Genomic DNA, 18,996 nt, shown 5'->3' with positions numbered 1-18,996 from the left:
CCCTCATGAGATTTTTTGGGAGTTGGTCCCCACATGCAGATATTACATGGTAACATATGAATGTAAGTAAAAATTAAAAGAATATGTGTAGTTACTAGGGCCTGTCAAAGATTGAATTAACAATCTGGTCAGGACTTCTGAATCTACAAATCCTGTCATTGTTGAAATAAGTCCCTTGAATTGAGTGTCGGTCCCTCTTGCTCTCTTCTCTTTCCTTTAAGCAAGGCCTGGGTTTGCTGCTTCCCAGCCTGACTCCCTGCTAGGCATGGTCCCAAGGAGCCTCCTGATCCTTGCCCTGTCCTGTTGGGCTGGATGGAACAGATAGGAGCCAGTTGCTTTTACTTCTCACTGCTTGCTTCTCGTGGCTCTCAGGAAATTATGGCTCTCTCTTTCTGTCTCAGAGAAAATTTGGTTCCTTAGTTCTGATTCCTATGGCCAGTCTGCAATCTTAAAACTGTGGGGCAATGAAAGTGTCCAGATCTAGAGTAACAGCGCTGGCTGGCTTAGTCTAGGGTAAATATTCCCACCCTCTGGAACCTCAAGTTTCTGGAATGGGATGGAGGATGCTTTTCTATTTTTTCATTTCTGGAGAGATATTTAAAGATCAATTAAGAATTTATCATGCCTCTATTCATTGATGCTTCTGTGATGCTTCTGTGTCTCAAATATAAACTGCCTAGAAGAAAAGATCTGAGAATGAAGCTACCCTGTTGGGCCAATCAGGAACTACCAAGTCACATGATCCAAGGTTAACCCTCTTCCTTCTCAAGTACCACACTGGCTTTTCTCACAAAGTGATTGGGCAACAACAGAAAATGTGAGACATCCTAGTAGATCTAGTATACTGTGGACATTTTTAATTTTTAAACTATGAATAGGTGATACATTTACATAGCTCAGTGTTTTAAGGATATAAAAAGACATACAGTGGGAATGCTTTCTTCCACTCTTGAACTCCACTCCTTCTCTTCATAGGGAAATGTATGTATTTTCATTATGGTAAACTATACATGATGCAAAACTTACAATTTAATGTTTTTTTAAGTATACAGTTCAGTAACAGTAAGTGTGCATTTATTGTTCTGCAGCTATCACCACTATTCATCTCTAGAAAATTTTCCTCCCCAAATGGAAACTCTATCCACTAAACAATAAGTCCCTATTGGCCGCTGTCCCCAACCCCAGGAAACTGTCATTCTATTTTCTGTCTTTATAATTTTGACTACTACAGGAACCTCACAAGAGTGAACCATACAATGCTTGGCATATTTATTTAAAATAATATCTTCAAGGTTTGTCTCTCAAGTAATTGGCTTTTTTTCACTTAACATAATATCTTCAAGTTTCACATACACATGTTGTAGCATATGCCAGAATTTCACTTATTTTTTTTAGAGAGAGGGAGGGAGGGAGGAAGGGAGGGAGGGATAGAGAGAGAGAGAGAGAGAGAGAGAGAGAGAGAGAGAGAGATTTTAATATTTACTTTTTGGTGGACACAACATCTTTATTTTATTTTTATGTGGTGCTGAGGATGGGACCCAGCGCCCCATGCATGCCAGGCGAGCATGTTACAGCTTGAGCCACATCCCCAGCCCAGAATTTCACTTATTTATAAGACTAAAGAATACTCAGTTGTATATACATGCCACCTTTTCTTTATCCTTTTATCTATCAGTGAATATTTGTGTTGTTTCCACTTTTTTGCCTATAATGACTAATGCCACTATGAACAGTGGTGTACAAAGTCTCTACTTTCTCAATTCTTTTGCTTATGTACCCCAAAGTGGAGTTGCTGGATCCTATGGTAATTTTGACTTTTTCATGCATCAAAATGTGATGCTGATAGGAAAAAGCATACCAGAATCCTTCTATACACACTTTATTTTGTACGCCTGTCTCCGCCACTAGATGGGGAACTTTTAAACAAGAACTTCCTTCCTCTTGATCCTTCAGCAACTCTCCCAGAGGGTTGATAAGCGCAGACCATGCAGTTAGCATCCTGCGTTCTCAGCATTGAGCAAGGTGCAAGCGACACAAAGGTACAGAAAGAATCGACCCCCAAAGAACTGAGCCTCTATATAAAGGTCGAGTTAGGTCTGAGGGTGACCAATTAAAAGCACTCCAACTCCTGATTGTGAGACTTCATAGATGTGTGACCTGGAGCAAGGTAACCCAAACTTCCATGCAGAAAATGATTCGCATCATTGGATCAATTTCTGTCACGAACATGGAGCCTAGCCTTTTGCACAGCGCCCGGCACTTGTAAGGCAATCAGTAACTTCGTCCTTGTTACCTGCGATAGCGAGAGAAGGCCTAGTGGACAACCTGCACTCCGAGCTGCTGTAAGAGTGCCTCCTCTTCTCTGCTCCTGGGGACTGTCCCACGGTTTGACGCTGCTCAGCGTCCGCTGGGCGGCGGAGCTGGAAAAAGAAACAACGGAGAGCAAGAGCGGCGCCGAGGCCGCAGCAGCGCTTGGTCCTCCGGGCCGGCGGGCGGCGCTAGTGCGGACCTGGCCGGGGGCGGCGCTCGGGCCGGGCTCCTCTCGGCGGCCGCGCACAGCCGTAGGCCGTCCGCGGGGCGGGGACGCGGCGGCGGTGGTGGTGGCTCCGTGTTGCCGGAGCCCAAACGCGCAGGCCCGTCCCGGCGGCCGCGGGGCGGGCGGGGTGGGGGCGCCATGTGGTTCATGTACATGCTGAGCTGGCTGTCGCTCTTCATCCAGGTGGCTTTCATCACACTGGCCGTCGGTGAGAGTGCGCCACCCTGGCCTTTGCGGGCTTCCGCCCCGGCATTGGACTTGCCAGGGGTCGCATCGCGGGGGGTCTGGAGCGAGTTGGGGGTCCCTGCTCTGCACCCCCGACCTTCGTCGTTTCCCACCCCCAGCCCTCCATGTCCTGCCACTCTCGGCTAAGCCCAGCCGGTTGGCCTGACCGCGCGTCCTGCCAAGTGTCACAAAGTCCGCTTGGCAGTGCCAGATTGACTGAAGTGCCCTCCCGGCGCCTGCTTACCGCTTAACCGCTGCCATCCTCGCGGACCCACCTTGCCCAACTTTCCCCAACACTTGCTGTTGCCTTGTTTCCTCTGCCCCTTTGTACTTGCTGCTCTCCGCCTTTGATGCTCTGATCCCTTGTGTCCCCTTCCTACTCCATCTCTTACCTTCTCCTGAAAGCCCTCCGGGATTTGGTGATCCGGCAGTGCTCAGTCCCTGCCCTAAAGTAGCCTTCTTACATTGGGCTAGTCTGACTCTTCTCCCTACTTGTTCCCACCTCCCCTCAACCTGGTCAGAAGGGTTCTTGTCTGTCTTGTTCTACTGTATTCTCAGCACTCAGCCTAGCACCTGGCCCATATTAAGTGCCCTGAAGAGATTTATTGAACGAGTGCATGAAATTATGTTCTCTGGGCCAGAGGTTAGCATTGCGCTGAGGAGTCCCATGCCGGCTTCCATTCATTCTTACGAAATTTCTCCTTAGTTGCTCCAACAAGGTTCTGCTTCTCCAGACTTGTAAGGGCAACATGTGGATTGTTTGATTTGTGCCTTAGTTTCTGGAGTCTGTGAGGGTTGGTGGGGAACTGGCTGCTGAGAGGGATGACCAGGATGGCAGAAGTCACCCTGGCTGATGTTCTCCCTGCTTGTTCCTCTCCCCATTCCCCAGCGGCTGGACTCTACTACCTGGCAGAACTGATAGAAGAATACACAGTGGCTACCAGCAGAATCATAAAATACATGATCTGGGTAAGTGGCAGCTTTCCCCAATATTCCCCTTTGTTCTTGTCTAGCTCAAAAGCAGGAAGTAGGGAAAATTTGGCTTGGATGATGAGAGCCCTGTCTGTGACCTGTCTTTTGGGTCTGCACTCCTGAGCCCAGGTTTGGGCTTACCACTTGGCCTCCTTCCCCAAGTGGCACTGCAGACCTCGCTCTCTGTTCCTAAGGTGACAGCTGAGTGGACATCCTCTGTTGACAGGCCTGAGACTTTGCCTTTGCTTGGCTGTTTTTCACTGTTTCTGTCTCCTTGCTCTGTCTCCAGCATTTAGAACTTACAGGAACCTTAAGGACAGTTTTGAATGCTTGTTCAATGCTGTCTTTCTAATGGGATTGTGTGATTTGTCCTAAGGGGAGCACCCCCACACACACCAAGCGTGCCTCATGGGAGGCTTCTCTTCCTGGATATGGTCTGTGCTATTGATGCCAAGGCCACAGGAGTGATTGCTTGCTGACAGATTTCCTCCAGCTGCAGGAGAGACTGGGGGTACATCTGGACAGGAAGAGTCCATTGCCACTCAAGCCTCTGGGGTCAGCAGCTGCTTCCATTCTGGACATGGCCTGGTGTTGGAAGTTAGTGGTGGAGACAAGACTGTAGCCCTTAGCTCTGGGCTCAGAGGCCCAGCATGTGGGTGTTGGTGCAGGAATTAGACCTTCCTTCAGCCAACTGTCACTTGTTAAGCACTGACAATTACACCTCCTTCAGAACATGTTTCTCAAATTGCGGGCACAATTCATTATTGAGCTGTATGAGCTGTATAATCAGTTCAGTAGGTTGGGATCAGCATTTAGGAAAAAAAAAAAAAGGAATAGGGGCTTGGAGTGTAACCCAGTGGTGGAGTGTCTGCATAGCATGCATGAGGCCCTGGGTTTGATCCCCAGCACCAAAAAAGGGAAAAAAAGAAAAGGAAAGACTAGTATTAAATTTGAGCTCTGATCATATATATGTGTGTGTGTGTGTTGGGGTCACTGTAGTATATTTTTCTTACTTTGGGTAGTTGTCAAAGAACTTCAAGGGTTGATGATGTAGCTCAGTGATAGAACATTTGCCTAATGTGCATGAGGCCCTGGGTTCAGTCCTCAGCACTATAAAAAGAAAAAAACGCAAAAAAAATTTTTTTGAGAAATGGCATTTAAAGAAGCTGCCCTTTGGGAGTTGAGAGTCTAGCTGGGGAAACCAGGCCTGTGACTATAAATGAGGAGATTAAAGTATGAACCTAGTGCTACCCATAGGCAATTGGGGTTAGAGAGTCTGGGCAGGCTGTGTGGAAGGGCTTCCTGCATCGAGTGCTTTTTTTTTTTTTTTTTTTCCAGTTCTCCACAGCTGTGCTGATTGGGCTCTATGTCTTTGAGCGCTTCCCCACAAGCATGATTGGCGTAGGCCTCTTCACCAACTTGGTCTACTTTGGCCTCCTCCAGACCTTCCCCTTCATCATGCTGACCTCGCCTAACTTCATCCTGTCATGTGGTGAGAGAGGACAGAATTGGGGAGGCAGCTGACATGGTTGAATAAATATGCCCATCTCAGTCCTGAGTACTGAAGGGGATACAGAGAAGGAAGCAAGCCACAAAGTCCTCCAGGAGGCAAGGCTGGTTGGGCAGATGGACTTCTCAGTCTTGAGGCCCCTAGACCCTGACTTAGCCCCATTGCCTGGAATTTTTGGGGGGGAGGGCTTAGACTGGGAGGGCCTTTCCAAAGAGGTAAGTTTGAAGAAGGATTTGGGAAGGGAGAAGATGGTGTAGATTGGCAGAGGCAGGGCTCTCGACTGAGTAGTCCCAGCCTCAGAGAAACTACTTTGGCCTAAAAAGCATGAGGCCCTATCTTGAGAGGTAGGCAGCTTCCCATCCAGTCCTTTGGCCTAAAGTCATGATTAAGACTGGAGCCTTGCCAGGCATAGAGGTGCACACCTGTAATCCCAGAAGTTGGGGAGGCTGAGGCAGGAGGATTATAAGTTCAAAGCCAGTCTCAGCAACTTAGCAAGGCCCTAAGCAACTTAGTGAGACCCTATCTCAAAATAAAAAATGAAAAGGGCTGGGGATATGGCTCAGTGGTTAAGCACCCCTGGGTTAAAAATCCTTAGTACCAAAAAGAAAAAAAGACTGGAGCCTCAAAGGACTGTGAGCCTCCTGCAGACAAGGGCCTGGTGCAGATGTCTCATGGGGACTGCCTTTTCAAGTCAGATTCTCAGTGGTTGCAGCTCCTTTGAAGTTGAGGGCCCCTGCCTTCTTGCCTTTGCCCTGCCACCACTTTCTAACTTTGTGTAGTCATCTCCCCTTCTCTGGGCCTTAGCTACTCCATCTGTTTGGAGGTGATACTTCTGACAGGACTTTTGGGAAGGAAATTCATTTGGCACGTAGTAGATGATTATAGAGGTTTACAGGTGTTCATGGAGAAGGTTTCAGAAAGTTTTTCATCACAAGGTTTGCTGTTTCATCTGCTAATCATATTGGTCAGCCTAGCCTTGGGTCAGAGTATAAGACAGAGACGGGGGTTGTTTTAGAGCTACTTTTCTATTTCTGTGGAAAACTTTGAAAGAGATTATTATCCACAGGTAGGGCTCAGTAGTAAACTAGGACTGATCTCTTCCCTGAGTGCCTTGGTGTGATTTCACTGTAAAATTTCTTCATCAGGGTTTTTTGTGGGAGTCCTGACTCCTCTGACTTCCTTTATCATTCCCCCAGCCTATAGCCTGCCATTTAGATGCCCAAGGTAGTTTTAAAAAAAAAAAAAATTTTTTTTTTTTTAATTTATTTTTTGGTACCGGAGATTGAACCCAGGGGCCAAGTTGCTGAGGCTGGCTTTGAACTTACGATCCTCCTGCCTCAGCCTCCTGAGCCCCTGGGATTACAGGCATGCACCACTGTGCCTGGCTAGATTTTTTTTTTTTAATATTTATTTTTTAGTTGTAGTTGGACACAATTCCTTTATTTATTTATTTATATGTGGTGCTGAGGATCGAACCCAGGGCCTCGCATGTGGTAGGCGAACACTCTACTGCTGAGCCACAACCCCAGCCCTAGATTTTTTGTTTTAATGGACTGGGGTTTGGACCCAGGGGCGTTCTACCACTGAGTTATATCCCCAGTCCTTTTTATTTTTGAGACAGGGTTTTACTATGTTGCCCAGGTAGCCTTGAACTTTTGATCCTCCTGCCTGAGCCTTCCGAGATTCTGGGATTTTCCAAAAGATCTTGTGGGCACAGGGCATTGTCCTGTCTTCAGTTTCCTTTAGCCTTAGCATATGTCTAGGCAAGCAGAGCTGTGGTCATCATCTTAGAAGGGGTGAGGCAAGGGGGTAGAAAAGAGACATGGTAGTTGCTGTGAGGGGTGTGTGAGGAGGTTCAGATTCTGGGGACATGTTCTTTCTAATGCCTACCCTTCATCTCAACATGGGAACAGTTAGGGACACCTATCTCTGAGTAACCTCTCTCCAGGATCTACTTGCTTGCTCTTTTTCATAAACTCAGTTGCACACTAAAGAGGTGTGTGTGGGACCAGAACATATCAGACTAGTTGCCTCCCTCTGGGGTAGGATGGGGAAGGACCTCCTCCCTAGTATTTTGAGGAACCATATGATTATACCTCAAAGTGTCTACAAACTATGGCCTTTTACTCCCAGGGAATGAGGGCCCCTTTACTTGAGTTGACTATTTCTATGCTTCTCAGTTTGGATTAGAATTTCTTAAAGGTCTGGTCTGCATAATCATGTCTTCCTTCTACCTACTGCCTATAGGAGAGTTTTCTTTAGAACTCATATTCAATAAAAACCAAGTTCGTGCTGAGTGTGTTGGCACACACCTATAATCACAGCTACTTGGGAGGCTAAAGAAGGATTACAAGTTCAAGGTAAGCACTGGGCAACTTAGCAAGATCCTGTCTCAAAATAAAATTTAAAAAAGCCTGAGGATATAGCTCAATGGTAGAGCACTTGCTTAGCATGTATGAGGCCCCAATACTGCAAGAAAACATCCACTAATAAAAAAAAAGTTTCATTGCAACCAGGCTTTGTGTTATGTAACACAGAATCCCCTTTTTATTAGCATGCTAGAACTTTCTTACCTATTTTCTGACTTTACTCATGATGCCCTCTGCATTGAACAGGTTGGGGCTGATTCTCCCATCTTTTTTTGGAAGGGGGTAGGGGTGCTAGGGATTGAACTCAGAAGTACTTTACCACTGAGCTACATCCCTTGCATAGTTTTTTGTTTTGACACAGGGTCTTGCTAATTTGCTGAGGGTTTTGCTGAGTTGCTGAGGCTGCCTTGAACTTGTGATTCTCCTGCCTCAGCCCCCTGCATCTCTGGGATTAAAGGTGTGGTCCACCACACCTGGCTGATCCTCCCATCTTGACAGATGAGCAGCTGAGTTCTAGACAGGGATATACTGGGTCAAAACCATACTCTGAGTTGAGTGCAAAATCAGGAGTGAGATACAGGATCCCCAAATCTCAGGGCCTTTGGAAGCTTATGAATGCTGTTTTACATTATGCCTCCCAAGCTGACTGACTCTTCCTTCCCTTAACAGGACTAGTGGTGGTGAATCATTACCTAGCATTTCAGTTTTTTGCGGAAGAATATTATCCTTTCTCAGAGGTAAGAATTGCATAGCATATGCAGCTAGTAACAGGAATGGGGGAGAAAAGGGAATAAAGCATGATTTGCTTTATAAACTTAGCTATGATCCAAAACTGAGTACATTGAGGGATCACGTGTTTTAAAAAACAAAACATGATATAGATGATTTTTGAAAGCAGTGTGGCTGAGGAACTGAGGGATCCCTTTGGCTGAGGTGGGGAAGATACTGCATTCCCCAGTGAGTCCTTAGGGTACCCTGATGGGGTCATCTGAGGCCCTGAAGGGACACTGGGTTGGCCTTGTCTGACTCAGACCTCACAGGGCAGGGGTGGGCTGTAGCTCTGAGCCCCAGACCCCATCATGGCCTGCCAGGGTTTTCTTCCAGTATTGCTCCATACCTTACAGCTCCAGGTTGAAGCCCCAGGGAAGGACAAGGTCATTTCTTTGGGAATGTGGCCTTTCACTACTGAATCATCTCTAGATCTGAGAATGTCCAGACCCTATTTCCTGGCCCCTAGCCCTTGCAGAGATTAGGGACAGTCCTTGTTTCCACCTAGTCACCTCTCTAATACCCATGGTGGCCACACCTAGCCTGCTCTTGCTGCCTCCTGGACATCCTCTTTTCAGTCTTTCTTGTTGCCAGGTCCTGGCCTATTTCACTTTCTGCCTGTGGATAATCCCTTTTGCATTTTTTGTGTCGCTCTCGGCTGGGGAGAACGTCCTGCCCTCCACCATGCAGCCAGGAGGTGAGAAGGGGTCTGAAAGGGCCAGGTGGGGGGATGCCAGAAAGGCCTGAGTTGGCTGGAGGCACCTGAGCCCAGCCCTATGATGAGACACTGGGGCTCTGGGTTGGGAGAGCTGTGTGTACACACATACACACTCTGATACTCATCTCCCTGCCTGTGTCTCCACAGATGACGTGGTCTCCAATTACTTCACCAAAGGCAAACGGGGCAAACGCTTAGGGATCCTGGTTGTCTTCTCCTTCATCAAAGAGGCCATTCTACCCAGTCGTCAGAAGATATACTGACCTTCCTGGGGAGGGGATGTGGAAGCAAGATCAGGAGAGTCAGGCACCTGGACCTTTGTTCTAGGTAGGGGCCAGGAGCCTGGAAGGCACCTTCTACCGGCCCTGGCTTCCCTCCCCTCAATTCTGAAACTCCATCCCACCCTCCTCAGGGTACTCAGCTTGGCTCGGATCTGATGCTGCTGGACTGTCTCCTTCACAAGGCACCAGGGAGGGTGGCAGAGCCTGCTTAGCCAGGAGGCCCTCCCCTCTCTCTCCTGAGGAGGGTTGGGAGGTTCTGGCTCAGGCAGGGCAGGGTCTGTGAAGCTGGAGAGCAGTTGGTGACAAGTTCTCTGGGCAGATGGCCATAGGGAGGGGCCATGTTTTGGTACCCAAGAGAAATGGTTTTTGCTGTTGAACTGTGATTTTTGTCCAATTGCTGATTCCCATTTGAATAAAGATTCTAGGTGGCACTGTTTGCCTTAATACCCCCAAAGTTCACCTTCCTTTCTCCCTGCTAATCTTCTGCCTGGACTAGACTAGTTGTCTGCTCTAGGGACTCTTCTGGGTCTGGGTCTTATCCTCACAAAGGAATTCTTCTTGTGGCCCTTAGTGGGAACGGGGTGGAGATGAGGAATAGAACCTGGGCAGGGAGTTTGAGGCAGCCTTTCTTATGCACCTGTCTCATCTGGGTCTTTTCTCCCTGAGGCTCTGGCAAGCTGGGGATAGGAGATAGTTTAGAACTGGGTTAAATTTTCAGAATAACATCTACAGTATCCTATTTATAAGTCTTCCTCTGAGGAAAAGGAGTGGTTTCTGGTTGAATTCTATTCCAGGCTCAAAGAAAAAATAAAAACCGGCTTCCAGGCAGCCTGGGCTCTAGCCTGTTTTTTAAGAAATGGGGTTGGGGGGAGAGGCTGTTTGTCGCTCCAAGAGCACACGTGTCTGGTACTCTTCTGTGTGCTGCTGGCCTCCAGGGAGATGATCTCTGCCTTCTAAGAAGGCAGGCCAGGTCTCAGGCACAGACCAGCATCTGTTGACCTTGCACTCCAACTACAGTGCCTTGCAGGTGCTCAACAGTACATATTGGAATGAAGTCCCCATGAGAGCCATCACTGGCCATGTCCTATACCTCACAGTGAGGCTGCAGGTGCAGAAATATACTGCACATATGTTATCTTTAAACCACTGGGGAGACCCTGTGCTTGGAAATCTTTCCTCTCTATATCATGCCTGACATCCCATCATAGCCCTTCATTTCCTTGACTTTAGCATTTCCATTCTCTTAAAATGCCAGCCTTCCCCTTTCCCTGGGAGGACTAGCACATTTTGGTCTTCTCTGGATGCAGGCGAGATTCCTAGGCCCTTTTCTGCTATGCAGACAAGGACAGACATGGTAGAGGGCACGAGGCCAGCATCTTCCTCATTGATGGGCTGAAAGCTGTTCCTACTCTCCCTTGCTGTCCACTTCTTTATTCCTTATCCTGATGATGTGGCTTCACTTCCTCTGTTTATTCTACTGCTGGTCAGTGCTCTCCCATGGGTGGCCAGGGATCTTCATGGGCTAAATCCAGCAGACGCTTTATGCCTTATCTTACTGGATCTTGACAGCAGCTGACATGGCTGATCACCACCTGCTTCTTAAATCACACTTCCCTGGCACCTCTGTGGCTGGTTATCCCTCTGCCTCTCTGGCTGCTTCTTTTAGTCTCCTATGTAGGCTTCTCTGCTTGCCCTGTGTATGCTGGGGTCTTTCAGGATTCTGTTGTGGGCTCCCTGGGGGAGCATATCCAGGTTGATGGCTTCAGAAATTCTGCCAAGGAACTAAGAGTTGACCTCCATCCCCAGCATCCCTCCTGATCTGAATCATAGTTCTGCTGCCTTCTGGGTTCACAGACCCAGAAGGCACATAGCCCAGTTGGCACTTGTTGCTATCTCTGCAAAACTGCCCCTGTGGGGTACCTGTCTTGGTCTCAAGATCACTCAGGAGCCAGACAGGAAACTTGCTTTCTCTTTCTGCCCTTCATGTCCAATCTCTAAAAATTGTCAAGTTTGTCTTCTTAACATCTCTTGATTTGAGCCACTCCCACTGTTAGCTTTTACCTTCTGACAGCCTCTGACCTTTTCTCTATCCCATGGCTAGCCAGAGTTTTCTTTCTAAAATGTACAGTTGGATCAAGTCACTCCCTGACCTACAGCCTTCCATGGCTCCTCACTGCCCTCAGGATAAAGTCCAGACCCCTTAGCATGGCTTGTGAGACTCCTGGTATTCTGATCCCTGCTTCCCTCTCTGGCTTTGTCACTGGCCTTCTTGCACTCTGGGTTCCCGCCTCCTGTATGCAAAGATGCCATGGCTCTCATGCCACTTTGATTCTCCTTTCCTCCATTCACTTTGGTACTTTGTCAAGTCTCAATTAAGATTTTACTTCCACCAAGGAGCTTTGAATGTCCTATCTTCCACCAGCCCCACCCCAGCACACCACACAGATCACTCTGGGCTTATTTGCCTGCTTTATGGTCTGTCTCCCCACTAGACTGTAAGCTCCTTGTGGGCAGGAACTGTCCTTGAATTTTTGTATCAACAGTGCCTGGTTTGGTACCTGGCACATAGAAAACACTCAATAAATGTTTGTTTAATGAATGAATTGTGATGTGCGCATGGGGGTTTCACGGGACTTGGGATGGCTTCCTGGAGGAAGCACAGGTGTTTTCATAGTCTCACATCAAAGCCATAGATCTTACTGAACTCCAGAAACCTCTGGCAGTAGGAGTAAGGTATGGCAGCTCATGTGGTAGGAAGCCCATGACCAGGATGTGACATATTAGCTGTCCTCCACCCAGGCTGGATCTGCAGTGAGGAGTGAGGCTCAGCTCCTACAGCAGGCAGTAATTCTGACTGCAGAATTTCCCTGCAGTCCGTTTTGGAAGCCTGATCCCAAAGGGCTGGGGTAGGGAAGCAGAGAGTCACTTTTACATTGCTAGGGCCTAACATAGTGACTGACCCCCACTCTGAACCTTAGAGCTCTGCTCTTTTGGATTCCTGGGGGATCCAAAAGATTTCCTCACAGAAAGAAGGGAGGCCTGGAGTCTGAGCTAATGAGCTGGAGAGTGGGAAATTCATAGATACTCCTTCCCCATCCTCCCCACCCACAATGTGAATCACCACACCGCAGCCTTCACTGGTTTTCCTCAGGTAGAGAGGCCACCAGAATAACTTTATGGAGGGCCTTGGGGGGAAGGCAGGTCAGGGGACCCCTGATGAGCTCCCATGGCTGCCAGGAAGGCTTCATCAAATATCTCACGCAGGTTCATGACCAGAGCATTGACCTGGAAGGTGTCTTCACTGAAGTGCTGCTTCTTGGCCACATCTAGTATGTTGATGGGATAAAGGCCCTGGGGCACCTTCATCCTGTATGGCTGTGCGCTTGGGTACAGAACTCGGACTATCACCTCATAAGGCAACTTGGGCACGGGCGCCACCCAGTGGCCGTCCACTGTTCGCAGCCATGCTCCACCAGTAGGGTCTGGAGTCACTTCCAGAAAGTCCTGGAAGTCGTGCTCCAAACACGGGTCTGGGTGCACGCCCAGGCGGATTCCCTGCGGGCTTCCAATCTCGGTGGTAGGTGGTCTGGAAGGGTTAGTGCTAATATTCCATGTGCTGGGCCTTCTGATATTAGGCTTCTGGTAGCTGGGCTTGGCAGGTACCACCCGCTGTGATATAATTTGCAGATATTCCTCCAAGGAAGGATGGAAGCTCATAGAAATCTGGGATTTTTGAGTCTTGGAGAGGGCAGTACGCAAAGGTGGGACATCATCCTCCTCTTCCCTGGTTTTGTGGACCAGGCTATGGCATTGGTACGGCAGCTTGGAATGGAGCCACTTCCTGAAATCAGCTTCTCTCAGAAGTTGGCGTTCTTTCTGCAACAATAGGAAAACAGTGGTGATGGCCTGCTCTAATACTTAGGTGGAAGGAGGCCCTGGGGTTACAGGCCTTGGAAACCTCAGATCTACTATCCTCGCACAGGGAAACCCTGAGTTTGAGAGAAACTCCAGCCTATGAGAGCCGTTATTCTGATGAAGGAGACAACTTTGGCCCCAGAGCTTCTGGGCTGATTTGGAGACTTCTGACTTGATGGGGGGAGATATACTTTGACCTGGTAAGCCTCTAACTTAAGGAGGGGGACACAGTTCCTGTCCTAGGAAAAACCTCAAGCCTTACGGGGATAATAGCTCCCTTCCCAGAGAAGAATCCTCAGTATGATAGTGGATATCTGTCTTTCCACATGAGAGTCTCTGGTTTGATAGGGAAAAGGCAAACAAGAAGTCCAAACTACAGCACTGAACCTGGAATAGGGCAGAGCTAACCTGGACAGGGCTCTCAGAAAGGTAGGCTTTGAGTAGCCATGTAGGGGAGGTTACAGTTGGCTGTCTCCCAGGCTGGGCAGCAATGATTTGTCAAACTGTCCTTCCCTCCATTGGAACTGAACCTTCCACCTGTTCTAGAAACTCCCCACCCTGTAGTCTCAATGCCTCACTCCCAGACTGTTGCTAAGCAATCAGATACTTCAGAGATTGACCCAGCTGCAAGGGGTAGGCTCTGATTAGGCTAAGCCAATCATAATCCCCTCAGCCTTGCTCCAGACCTCAGTCAATCAGCATATGGCTTTCCTTTAGTTCTAGTCATTGGAATGGACACATGATCCAATTGAGGCCAACAAGAGATTCCCCTGGTGGAGATCTAGAAGGGAGTCTGGAGAGGGTTAGGGCCACAGGAAACAGAAGGGCTTTGCCTCCCTATGGACCTGAGAGTTGGGTGACACAACAGAGGGATGCAGAACAGTGGAGAGAAGTGCAGCTAGATCATAGCTGCAGTCCCAGTAGGGCCTTGCAGCCCTCCCACTTAAGGATCTACCTAAGATTCCTAGCATCTCTGTAGGTTCTTCGTTTTTGTTGTTTGTTTGTTTGCAGTCTATTTAATTATTCCTGCTTGAAATCCTCCTTTCTTCCCTAGCCAAAGTCTTTCATTGCTCTGGACCTCTACCAGAGCAGTTTCTAACTCTAGTTTATCTAGCTTGTCATTTCTAACTCACATCTGATCTCCAAACTTGCCATTCTCTGCATATATTATGTTCCCATGTGTCCCTATGCCTTCCTACATGGCTATTCCTTCTGCCTGGTCAGCCCTTCCCTACTTCTTCATATGGCCAACTGCTGCCCACCTTCAAATATCCCTCTTAAGCATCCCTTCCAGGACCCACCACCCCCATGGGAACATTACCTGCCTCTACACTAGAGTGGGTACCACACCTGTTGGTCTTTGGGGCCACAAGGTCTGGCAGGTGCCTAGCGTGGTGGTCTATTGGGAGGAAAGATGAATCATCTCTTTAACAGTGTGTGAGTCCCAGGGCTGGGCAGGTCCTGGTCTCATTGATGAGAATCTCATCCTGAGTGGGGCTTTTGAATACTTGCTCTTTTCAGCTATATTTACTTTCTGACACAGAAAAAAAACTTGACTGAAAGTGTGGCTTATATGGGAGAGATATCACCAGAGTATGGGGGAGAGGGGGGCTCTTTCTGGTGGAAGTGCTCCCCCTGCCCCTGGTACTGAGGATTGAACCCAGGGGTGCTGTACCACTGAGCTACATCCAAAACCCTTTTTCTGTTTTGTTTTGAGACAAGATCTTGCTAAGTTGCCTCAGCCTGCTGAGTGGTGGGCTGGTTGGAAGTGTTTCTAATGCTCTTTTCACCATAATACATGAGTTCCTGCTCTCTGCTCACAAGCTTGCAGAGCAGCCAGTGCCTGGCCCTGCCCAGCCTCCCCCTTACTTGATACTCAGCCAGGTAGTTGTGTTCCATGACGATCAGCTGATCCTTGAGGTGCTTCAGTTTCCCCATCTCACGGGCAAAATCCTTCTTGTCCCGTTTCCACATGGCATCCTTTAAGAACCTGATGCCAAGATGGGCTGTGTCATCCCACAGAGACTTCGTTTCCACCAGGGCTGGGGAGACTGGTGGCTACTGAGGACTTGGAGGGGGTGGGAGGAGCTGCCAGAGCAGGGGTGAGCAAAATGACTCTTGCTTTTGTCCAGGGGTCCTTTGCAGGGAAAAGAGGAAAGTGTCTGGTGGTCTGGTCACCACCCCCTGCTGAGGAGCCAGGGGCTCCAGGGTAAGGAAGGATGGCAATGTTTAACCCAAAAAGATGAGGCCTGGCAAAAACCTCAATAATATCCTGGGTGGGGGTCCTCCTTAGCAGGCTTATCCCCTTACCATCTGGTTTCCCAGACCTTCCTCTCAAAGGCTGAGCCTTGGGTGAGGGCTCTGGGGGAGGATCAAGAGAGGGTTTGGGAGAAAAGGGGTGGGTTGCAGGCTGTGGGTGATTCTCACACCCTCACCGGGCACAGGCACGACGGTTCCATATTTTGCAGTAGTCAATGGGCTTGCAACCGGCGGCATCTTTGGCATGGACATTGGCACCATTCTGCACCAGGAACTTCACACAGCTCAGCATTCCTTCACGGGATGCCAGGTGCAGGGGTGTGGAGCCACTTTTTGTCTGGCTGTAGAAGGCCCCATCGGAAGGGAAGAGGGTAGAAAGGAAAGGCAAGGGTGTTTGCTCATCAGGTGGGCAGACCAATTTCCAAGCCCTGCTCTGCTGCCAGCACACTGGGTGACCCTGGCTGTGTCCCTTTCCCTCTCTTGTTAATTTAATGTCTGCTCCTGGACTAGCATGTGATCCTCCCAATTATCAGTTGAAGACACTGGCAGTGGTTCCCAGACTTAGCTGCAAATTAGAAACATCTGGGAATCTTTCAAAACTTGCAAAGCCCAGGCCACAATACAGACCCATTAAAGCAAAACCTTTGAACTGGCTATGGTGATGCATGTCTGTAATCCCACCAGCTCTGGAGGCTGAGGCTGAAAGACTGCAAGTTTGAGACCAGCCTCAGGAACTGAGTTTTGCCTCAAAAAAAAAAAAAAAAAATCAAAAGGGCTGGGGATGTAGCTTAGTGGTAGAGCAGCTCTGAGTTTAATCCCATCCCATGCCCCCCCCAAAAAAGTCACACCCTTTGAAAGCCTCCTGGGTGATTCCAATATAAATATGAGTTTGGAAACCCGAGCACTGAGGCTTAGAAGTTTAGTGGCCACCTAAATTGACTGCTTTAGGTGGGTCCCAATCCCTGCCCTCCAGCAGCCCCACCTGCAAGGATCTGCCTGCCTAGAAGTGGAATTCCTATCTGCCCAGAAGAAGCCTCCTTCTGAAACAGGCTGGACTCACCTATTAATGGCTGCTCCTTTCTGGAGCAGGTAGTAAATGCAGGGGAGTGCCACAGTCTTGTTGTCCTTGTTAATGACCAGATGCAGAGGGGTCTGACCATTTCGGGTGGTCAAGTTTACTGGAAATTGGTACTCCTCTACCAAGATGTGTAGGCACTGAAGTTTGCCCTCCTCGGCTGCGCAGTGGATGGCAGTGAAGCCCTGTGGGGTCCAGAGTACAGTAAGAGAAAGCTGAGCGAGAATGGAACTCCCGGGTCCACAACCTAACCTATGTAGCAATTTTTGGAGTTACTCTTCTTCCCTGTTCCCTAGGAGTGGTTCACAGCCCTTTCCCACTCCCAGTGCATCAGCTCATACTTTCCCCTCCCTGCCCCACAGTGGCCTCCCACTAAAGGTGAATAGGACCAGCCACAGAGAAAAGGCCATCTCTGGATGCCCAGGTGATTACTATGTGAGGAGCTCTTTGCATAGTAGGAGGTGGGAAGAGGGGACCTCAGTCCCTGCTCCCACACTCCAAGGCCTTACCTTGTTGTCGGCTGAGATTTCCCCGCGATTCCGGTTCAGACAGAACCGCAGCCATTCCACATCGCCCACAGCGGCCGCAAACAGCTCAAAGTAGCACTTACTGGCCCTGTAGTCCCCCAACTCCAAGATGCTAGGGTCGCGTGGGGTCGGGGTGAGTGGGACTGGGCTGCACGGACCGCGAAGGGCGTCCATGTGGCGAGGGCAGTTACTAACCCGGGCACCTCCCAGGGGTCGAGCCTTGGCCCTAGCCCTGCTCCCAGAGTGTCCCCGACAGCTTCAGCCCCCGCCCTCTATGACAATGCCTCCTCTGGGAAGCGTTGTACACAGTGCTCGCCTTCTCTCTGGGCCCACCTGGACCGCTTGGAGTCACTGTTCATGAACCTCAGGAAGGATTTTGATGGCTGCTGTAGAGAACCCGTTGGAGTTGTCCATAGGCTCGGTCTTCTGCATTCTTCCGCTTCCAGGTCCCGGGGCTCCAACCACCTTGCAGAGCCCACAGAGGAGCTCCTGTCAGTCGAAGCTATAGAGAATCTGAAGCTCTGGCCTAAGGCCTCGCAACTGGTGTGGCAGTGCGTGGACCCTCCCACGCTCCACCGGGTAGCTACTCCGCTGTTCGCAGCCGCTTCCAGGGAGTCAGTAAGCCATCCCGCCCGCTTCAAATGTCTATAGCCTTGTTCCATGGGGGGACAGAACCCAGGCACCTGGGAGGACACCTGCCTGCCACCCACTCCCATCCCACTACAGTGCTCAGAGACAATACACGCCCACCCTAGCTGCCAGGGGTCCACAGCCCTGGAAACTCAACATCTAACCCAGCAAACACCACACTTAGCTTTCGTTCTGATTACAAAAGTTGAAACAGAAGCACAGTGTGGAAATGAAAAATCATCTCGCAGAAACCAGCTGCAGAAATCACGTTCTATTGAGATCTATCCACACGTCATGCGTACATTTTTGTATCTCTTCATTTGGCGTTCCAGTTACTTCCCATTGTCATTCCACGTAATAAACGTACATTATGAGGCACCCACAGTCTAGCATCATAATGGATGTGCTGCCATGTCATATGCTGCAGGCTCAATTCTGGTTCTTAAGATGGATTTCTGCAAGTAGAATTACTAGATGAAAAGGAATGAGTATTTTTTAAGCTGTCAATATGGGATTTCCAAACTGCCCTCCAGAAAGGTTTTATATTCACTTCCCTTCCATCTGCAGTGGGGACCAGTTACTTGATCTCTGTGTCTTAGTTTCTGCCTCAGCAAAATGGGGATCACAGTGTCTACTTCACAGGTAGTCAAGGCATGCAAGCAGCCTAAGAGTGCCAGCAGAGAAGCACTATCCACACATTTAAGGTTATTATAGTTGTTAGGAACTAGGGATTGAACCCAGGGTGTTTTACAACTGAGCTATATCCCTAGCCATTTTTATTTTTCATTTTGAGAAAGGATCTCACTAAATTGCTGAGGCTGGTCTTGAATTTGCAATCCTCCTACTTCAGTCTCCCAAGTAGGTGTGATTACAGGCAAGTGCCACCTTGTCAGGCTTAATTTTTTTTTTAAAGAGAGAGAGAGAGAGAGAGAGAGAGAGAGAGAGAGAGAGAGAGAGAGAGAGAGAGAATGAGAATTTTTTAATATTTATTTTTCAGTTTCCAATGGACACAACATCTTTATTTTGTGTGGTGCTGAGGATCGAACCCAGTGCCCCACGAATGCCAGGCGAGCATATTACTGCTTGGCATCCCCAGCCCTGCTTAATATGATTTTTATTGATCTGTAAAACTTATTAGCATAGTAACCCTTGATATTCTTTGCCAATATTTTCCCATTTGCCTTTTTACATACATATAGTAATCAAATACT

The 18,996-nt window shown here is 48.8% G+C and overlaps 2 protein-coding genes across 2 annotated transcripts; one reads left to right on the top strand and one right to left on the bottom strand.

Moving 5' to 3' along the window:
* Positions 1-2,584: 2,584 nt before the first annotated feature.
* On the top strand, positions 2,585-11,978 carry Tex261 (testis expressed 261). The gene is made up of 6 exons (XM_026405127.2): positions 2,585-2,744; positions 3,651-3,730; positions 5,072-5,225; positions 8,282-8,349; positions 8,975-9,077; positions 9,246-11,978. Exons 1-6 carry the CDS (start codon positions 2,675-2,677, stop codon positions 9,359-9,361), a joined length of 591 nt encoding a protein of 196 aa, XP_026260912.1. The 5' UTR covers positions 2,585-2,674; the 3' UTR covers positions 9,362-11,978.
* Positions 11,979-12,553: 575 nt separating this feature from the next.
* On the bottom strand, positions 12,554-18,081 carry Ankrd53 (ankyrin repeat domain 53). The gene is made up of 7 exons (XM_026405143.2): positions 18,077-18,081; positions 17,489-17,620; positions 17,138-17,303; positions 16,614-16,813; positions 15,730-15,894; positions 15,164-15,284; positions 12,554-13,255 (listed from the first exon to the last, which is right to left on the bottom strand). Exons 1-7 carry the CDS (start codon positions 18,079-18,081, stop codon positions 12,554-12,556), a joined length of 1,491 nt encoding a protein of 496 aa, XP_026260928.2.
* Positions 18,082-18,996: the final 915 nt, after the last annotated feature.

The sequence above is a fragment of the Urocitellus parryii genome, chromosome 12 (assembly GCF_045843805.1).
Source record: "Urocitellus parryii isolate mUroPar1 chromosome 12, mUroPar1.hap1, whole genome shotgun sequence".
Taxonomy (NCBI): domain Eukaryota; kingdom Metazoa; phylum Chordata; class Mammalia; order Rodentia; family Sciuridae; genus Urocitellus; species Urocitellus parryii.
The sequence above is the reverse complement of the archived record's forward strand: the minus strand, read 5'-3'. Positions and strand labels throughout refer to the sequence as shown.